General features: G+C 42.9%; 1 protein-coding gene across 1 annotated transcript in view; it reads left to right on the forward strand.

The window, feature by feature from the left end:
* The first annotated feature begins 3,718 nt into the window (after positions 1-3,718).
* Positions 3,719-7,698, forward strand: part of KPNA2 (karyopherin subunit alpha 2) — a 13,191-nt gene continuing 9,211 nt past the window's right edge. Inside the window, exons 1-4 of the mRNA XM_023511218.1 lie at positions 3,719-3,857; positions 5,133-5,230; positions 5,404-5,541; positions 6,814-6,854. Coding sequence (XP_023366986.1) covers positions 5,156-5,230; positions 5,404-5,541; positions 6,814-6,854 — 254 coding nt within the window. The 5' untranslated portion in view covers positions 3,719-3,857; positions 5,133-5,155. The remainder of the gene's footprint in view (positions 3,858-5,132; positions 5,231-5,403; positions 5,542-6,813; positions 6,855-7,698) is intronic.

Genomic DNA, 7,698 nt, shown 5'->3' on the forward strand with positions numbered 1-7,698 from the left:
GGCCATTTTTTTGGTTGCAGCCATCATTGTTGTTTGGCGGGCCCGGGCTGGGGATTCGAACCCGCCACCTTAGGTGTACGTGGCTGGCGCCTTAGCCGCTTGAGCCACAGGCGCTGAGCCCACTTTTAGGTTTTTTAGAAAAAGCAAGTGGGAAGTACAGAGGCTTTCCCTATGCTCCTGCACCTTCCCTCCACAATTTTCCCTATTATCTTTTTTCTCTTTTTGTAGGGAGTCTTAGGCATGCTCAGGCTGGTCTCCAGTTCCTGTCCTTAAGAGATCCTCCTTTGTGGCCTCCCAAAGTGCTTGGATTACAGGTGTGAGCCACTGTGCTGGACTTTTGTTAACAACTTGCATTAGTGTGGTACCTTTGTTATAACTGATAAACTAATATTGTTATATTACTATTAACTAAAGTCCATGGTTTACTTTACACTCTTTGTGTTGTACATTCTCTGAGTTTTGACTAATGTATAATATAAAGAATGTATTGACCATTAGAATAATTTCACTGCCTTAAAAATGCCCTGTGTGCCAGCCTGAGCAAAAGTGAGACCCCATGTGTACTAAAAATAGAAAAAGCTGAGGCAAAAGGATCTCTTGAGCCCAAGATTTGGAGGTTACTGTGAGCTATTATGCTACAGCACTCTACCCAGGGGGACAGCTTGAGACTCTGTCTCAAAAAAGTAAAATAATAAAATAAATAAAGGGACACTATGTGTTTAATTTTTAAAAAAGAAAAAGCCCAGTGTTTCTTCACCTATTAATTCCTGTCTCCGTTCCCTGAAACCTCTTGCAACCACTAATCTTTTTACTAACCTTTTCTCTCTTTTTTGCCTTTTCTTTTCTTTTTTTTTGAGGCAGCGTCTGCCTAGCTCACAGCATCCTTAAACTCTGGGCTCAAACCATTCATGTGCCTCAGCCTCCTTCATAGCAGAGTCTAAAGGTGCCTGCCACAACAAATTGCTAATGTTTCTATTTTTAATAGAGATGGGGTCTTGCTCTTGCTCAGGCTGGTTTCCAACATCTAAGTTCAAGTGATCCTCCAGTCTTGGCTACCTGGAGTCCTAGGATTGTAGGTGTGAGCCACTGTACCTGCCTTTTTTCTTTCTTTTTTTCTTTGAGATAAGATCTTAACTCTATTGCCCAGGCTGGAGTGCAGTGACACAACTAGCTTACTGTAATCCTTTTTTTTTTTTTTGAGACAGAGTCTCACTATGTCACTCTTTGGTTAGAGTGCTGTAGTGTCACAGCTCACAGCAACCTCCAACTCTGGGCTTAAGCGATTCTCTTGCATCAGCCTCCCAAGTAGCTGGGACTACAGGCGCCCACCACAACACCTGGGTATTTTTTATTATTATACTTGTCATTATTGTTTAACAGGCCCAGGCCTGGTTTGAACCCACCGGCCCCAGTGTATGTGGCTGGTGCCCTGGCCACTGGGCTATGGGTGCCAAGCCTAGCTCACTGTAATCTTGAATTCCAGACTCAAGTGATTCTCCTCTCTAAGACTCCCAAAGTACTAGGATTTCAGGAATCTTAATGATTCTAAGTATAGAATACAAGATTTTATTTTATTTTATTTTATTTATTTTTTGAGACAGGGTCTCACTTTCTTGCCTCTAGTAGAACGCTGTGGCATCATAGCTCACAGCAACCTCAAATTCTTGGGTTCAAGAGATCCTCTTGCCTCAGCTCCCCAGTAGTTGGGACCACAGGCACCTGCCACAGCACTCTGGCTTAGGCTGATCTTGAACTCCTGAGCTCAAACGATCCACCCTCCTCGGCCCCCCAGAGTGCTAGAATTACAGACATGAGCCACCACACTTGGCCACAAGATTTTAGATATACATTCCTGTAATCAACAGTAAGGCAGTACAATTTTAAAATATAATATTTATGTTCAAAGTACTTTGAAATATATGTAACTTATATTACCATTCTGGTAATATACTGGGGGAATATAGGAAAGAAAAAAGTTTACCAGATGTATTTATTGTTCAAGGTTGTTACCCATTAGGGAGTTTTACTGCTCTACTCTCTTTCAGGGCTACTTCCACATGAGCCCACCAATCTGGAGCAATCTGCTTCAGCTCATGCTGACAAATTATGCAGAGCTCCTGGCCTTTTACCCGATGAGCTGGTCATCAGATGCCCCATGAAGCCTCAGATGTAGATTGTGTGTAAGAAGTCAGCTGGAAATGTTAAGTACTACCCCACAGAGTTATGAAGATTAAATGTATTAATAATGTATGTTAAACGCTTATTAGAACACTTCTGGGTACGCAGTACTCACTATTTTCAGAAACGAAAGTACAATTTGGCAATAAAAAGAAAACAGATGACACAACTGCAAACCTTCAGAAGTACAGTAGGCTACTGATGAGAACTCTTAAGGCTTCTCTACAAATTTCTTATTCAAATTTCTAGTACTTAACACCCCTTTCAGAAGAACAGAGCCTGCTTTCCTACCTCTAACCATTAAACAAAAGGCCCCGGTTCTCCAACTAGATGAATTTAGGTCCTGTGTCTGCCCCTGAACCATTCACAGTAGCTAAAAAAATGCCCTGCAGTGATTGGCTTAGAGGCGAATTCCTTCCAAGTTCTTGCATTTCGGGGGTTGGGATTATGCTGATTAAAACGAGATGCACAGCCCCGCCCCAACTCCTTGACGGCTACGCAATGAGTCAGTCTCCCTTAATGTCTGCGAGAATGGACAAAGTCTAGGGTTTGAATGTATCTATAGTAAAAATAAATATATAAACCAATACAACTTATTTCTATAATATGCCATTTTAAAACACTGAAAAATGGCAGAAACAAAATACCTCAATCCCGATGCTCCGATAACCGTCTTTGATTTTTTTTAATCATATGGCAAAAACCGCACTTTTTATTCAGTAATGTATAAAATATAACATAGAACGTTACCCGAACGATTGACAAAGCGTGAACACGGAACTTTGTATTAAATGACAGCATGAAAATCCAATTTTTCTGAGTTTCATGATTGCAGTGTGGTTATATAAGAGAATGTCTTTTTTCTTAGAAGAAATATTTAGAAGTAAATATTAAATATTTAGAAGTAATTCAAAAGTGATTCTGAAACTTACTCGCAAATGGTTCAAAAAGTGTGTGTATGTATATATAGAGAGAACTAGCAAATGTGGAGAAATGTAAAGATTTGCAATTCTTCTGCATTTAAAATTATTTAAAAATGAAAAGTTTGGGACAGTGGAGAAACAGGCGTAATCAATCTTTTATTACCATATTTACAGCTTCTAGTCTTTTATGACTATTTTTTTAAAAGAAAGGAAAGTGAAACAAAAAAATACCCTTCTCCGTCAAGCTCCTGCTATGTCCATATCAGAAAAAGCAAAGCAATGCAAAGCAGTATGTTTTTATATAAAGATATTAACTCTGAGAATCATTTCGTGTTGCTGGCTTAACCAGGGACCGCCGTATCCCCTTTAACCCTGTAGAAACAGAGCCGCCCACGGCGGAGCGAGGCGAGGCTGGCGCCACCCCTTCGCGCTGCCTGCCGGGATCTGGAGTCCCGGCTCCATCGCCCCCAGGCACTCCGGGATCGCCCGCTCGCTCATCTCGCGATGTTAGCATTCCCTTTTTACGGGTCCTGTGCCCCCCCCCCAACGTGTTTTTCAAATCCACCAATGGGCATACAGCTTAGGCTCGAACCAGCCAATCGGAATGCGGAGTCACCGGGAAATTTAAATCGCGCCGGCCGGCTGCACGAGCCACACCGTGTTCTGCCTGAGCTACGGTGGACGTTTCCAGGGCAGCCGACCCAGGTCTTCTGAGTCCCGCACCACCTCCCGTGGAAGCTTGAGCTAGCTGTGCAGGTACGAGCTCAGCTGGCAGCCAGGCCCAGGTGGTAACGGCTGGCCCGCGGGCCGCGCTCAGTTTCTTGTTGGCGGGAGAAAGGCCCCGCGTATACTCTGGGCCTGGCTTTGGCCTCCCTAGTTGCCTAGGCCTCCGGGGCGTTGTTCGTTGAGGAGGTGGCTTAATTGAGCAACGCGCGGGCTGGAGCTTTAGGGCTTAAACAGGGCTTACTGCGAACGGCAGCGAAAGCCTTAGCACGTCGTGGCCTGGAGAATCAGAGACAGGCTGAGGGCGAATGTCCTGGGAGGGCCCCGGTGGCTCTGGCCTCCTCCACTGTTCCTTGTTGCATCTTCCCCGGGAGGCGGACGGGGGTTAGGGTTGGACTTGGAGGTGGCAGTTGGGAGAGTTAGCTATCTTTAACACTTAAGCCCTGGCTTGGCTGTGTCACAGAGCTGTAGACGAGCTTAATGGAATTAAGGTTAGCATGCTGTAAGAAGGGCTTTGACTTTGTCACCTTTTGGAGATGAGTCCTAAGTATCTGAGTCTGAGCGACGCACAGCTGATGTCATTCTAACTAAGTGCAGTCACTCCAAGTCCCTGGAAATGAAAATGTAAGATGCAGCACTACGTTTTCAGTGTTGACAAAAGAACATTATGGAGGGCTTCATGATGTAATGATGACCCACATTTGTATTTAACTTTCAAGTGTGGCAAATGGACTCATTTTGGCCATTTAAAGTAGGGAGAGCATCCAGGAATTTTCATTTATTGTCCTGGGACGTAGGTTTTAATTTGTACTGTAGCTCGGTTCCCCTACTTTTTTGGCTTCAGTTAACTGTTACGGACTCTAGAGCTTAGAAACTATCCAAAACGGTGGACGCATGTGGCTGCTGAGCACTTAAAAGAGTGGTTAGTTGGAATTGAATCTATGCTGTAAGATTTCAAAGGCATATTAAGAAAAAAGAATGTAGAACGGCTCAATATTTTTTATATTGATAACATTGAAATGATAATTTTGCAAATGTTGGGTTTATTAGGACTAGTTTTTACCTTTTGCCTTTTTTTAAAAATGTGGCTACCAGGAAATTTAAATTTGTGTATGGTTTATATCTATGATGGACAGTGCTGCTCCAGGAAGTCTCAGCCCTTCTGAGGGGAGGAGACAATCTTTCGATTAAAACTATCTCATCATGCTGAAAATATGAAGTGTAGATTGAATATATGCTTCAATATTCTTATTTGTTGCTTTTATTGACAAATGAAAATGATATTTTATCTCTTCCCCCATTTTCTAGCCTTCTCCCTTTGTCTCATAACCATGTCCACCAATGAGAATGCTAATTCACCAGCTGCCCGACTTAACAGGTTCAAGAACAAGGGAAAAGACAGCACAGTGAGTAACTTCTGTTGCTTTCTTCTGATGTATTTGCGAAGGGGTGAACACTTAGAGGGATTTTTTTAAAAAATGTTCTCACTTGGCAACAACTTGAGGGATTTTTAAAAAAAAAGTTCTCACTTGGCAACAACTGATGTGCTAGGTGAAATGGTATGTTATCTTTTCTTGAGGAAATGAGGCGACGCCGAATAGAAGTTAATGTGGAGTTGAGGAAAGCTAAGAAAGATGACCAGATGCTGAAAAGGAGAAATGTAAGCTCGTTTCCTGATGATGCTACTTCTCCACTGCAGGAAAACCGAAATAACCAGGTAAATATGTTTTGGTTTATGAATTATGGTAAACCCAGCAAACCAGTAGGGGCTTTTCTTAGAAATTTAAATAAAGTTAAATAACATTTCTAGTCTTACGGTTTTAATTATCAGTAAAAATCACTTTCTCTGCTTCCAATCAGTAATTCTGTCTTCTTTCGTGCTTTTCCTCCATAATTCACGAAAGCCGATAGAGTGCTGTGGCATCATAGCTCACAGCGACCTCAAACTCTTGGGGCTTAAGCAATTCTCTTGCCTCAGCCTCCCAAGTAGCTGGGACTACAGGTGCCCGCCACTATGCCCGGCTGCTTTTTAGTTGCAGTTGTCATTGTTTAGCTGCCCAGGGCGGGGTTCAAACCCCTCCAGCCTCAGTGTATGTGGCTGGCACCCGACCTGCTGAGCCTCCAGAGCTGCCTGAGCAGCTGCTTGTCTTCCTTTTGCTCTGACCGTCTCTTCAGTTTCCCTGCATTTCTAGCTACTGGCTAGGTTCCTTGATCTGATGATTGCAGTGTTAACTGAAAGTGTGTCTAGAATCAACTACTTTGAGCATTCTCCTTTTTTTTATATTTATTGTCAGTTTTGTTCAGGTCTTTTTCTTCTTGAACTATTTATATATAGTAACTACCTGATTTATCTTTCCCTTCATTCCGTATCATATACTATTTTCTTAAATTACTATTTATTACTATTTTTGAAACGGAGTCTTACTCTGTCATCCTGGGTATAAAGTACAGTGGTGTCATCAGCTCACTGCAGCCTTGAACTCCTGGGCTTAAATGATACTCCTGCCTCAGCCTCTTGAGTAGCTGGGGTTGTGCACCAGCATAGGGGTATGCCATCACACCTGGCTAATTTTTTCTGTTTTGGGTAGAGATAAGATGTCGCTCTTGCTCAGGCTGGTCTCTGAACTCAAGCAATCCTCCCTTCCATGGCCTCCCAGAATGCTATAGTTATAGGCATGAGCCACCACACCTAGCCAGGCTAGAATGACATGGTGTTAGCCTAGCTCATAACAACCTCAAACTCCAGGCTCAAGTGATTCTCCTGCCTCAACCTTCTAAGTAGCTGCAGGCACCTACCACAATGCCTGGCTGATTTTTCTGTTTTTAATAGAGATGGGATTTCACTCTTACTTATGCTGGTCTTGAACTTCTGACCTCAGGGGATCCTCTTGCCTCAGCCTCCCAGAGTGCTAGGATTACAGGCATGAGCCACCATGCCCAGTCACACATTTATTGTTTTTATTGAATACTACCTATATTCTATTTCTAGAATACTAATAAATACTCAAATGCTATCGTTAGCACCCCTTGGTCAGTTTAGTAGAAAAGACATTTCCTTTCTTAAGTTTCTGTAGTTCCCTGGTTCTGCACCAAAAATGGGGAGTAAATGTTAGATTATACAACATACATTTGCCACTTGTTTTGTGGTATTTGTTTGTCACATTTTTCTATTAGGTTGTAAACCCTAGAGAGAAAGGGACACTCTTTTTGAGTGATTAGTAGCATTGGTTCTCAAATCTTTTTTTTTTTTTTTTAAAGACAGAGTCTCACTTTGTCACCCTTGGTAGAGTGTGTGTCGTCTTAGCTCACAGCAACCTCCATCTCTTGGGCTAGGGTGATTCTCTTGCCTCAGCCTCCAAAGTTGTTGGGATTACAGGCGCCTGCCACAACACCAACTGTCTTTGTTGCAGTTGCCATTGTTGTTTTAGCTAGCTGGGGCTGGGTTTGAACCAGTAACCCTTGGTATATGGGGCCAGCGCCCTACCCGCTGAGCCATAGTTGCAGCCCTTAAATCTTCTGTGATTCACACAACATACTTTATATTTGCAACACTCTACCGTGGATATACGTAAATTATAAGCTTTAATCTTAAAAATGATAATTTGTGGGTGGTGCCTATGGCTCAGTGAGTAGGGCGCCAGCCCCATACACTGAGGATGGCAGGTTCAGTCATTGCCCCAGCCAAACTGCAACAACAACAACAGCAACAAAATAGCCGGGCTTTGGCAGGTACCTGTAGTCCCAGCTACTTGAGAGACTGAGGCAAGAGAATCACTTAAGTCTAAGAGTTCGAGGTTGCTGTGAGCTGTGACACAATGGCACTCAACTGAGGGTGGCATAGTGAGACTGTCTCAAAAAAAAAAAAAAAGACAAT

Source organism: Otolemur garnettii, unplaced genomic scaffold (genome assembly GCF_000181295.1).
Source record: "Otolemur garnettii isolate 467f Iridium unplaced genomic scaffold, OtoGar3 scaffold00018, whole genome shotgun sequence".
NCBI classification, from domain to species: Eukaryota; Metazoa; Chordata; class Mammalia; order Primates; family Galagidae; genus Otolemur; species Otolemur garnettii.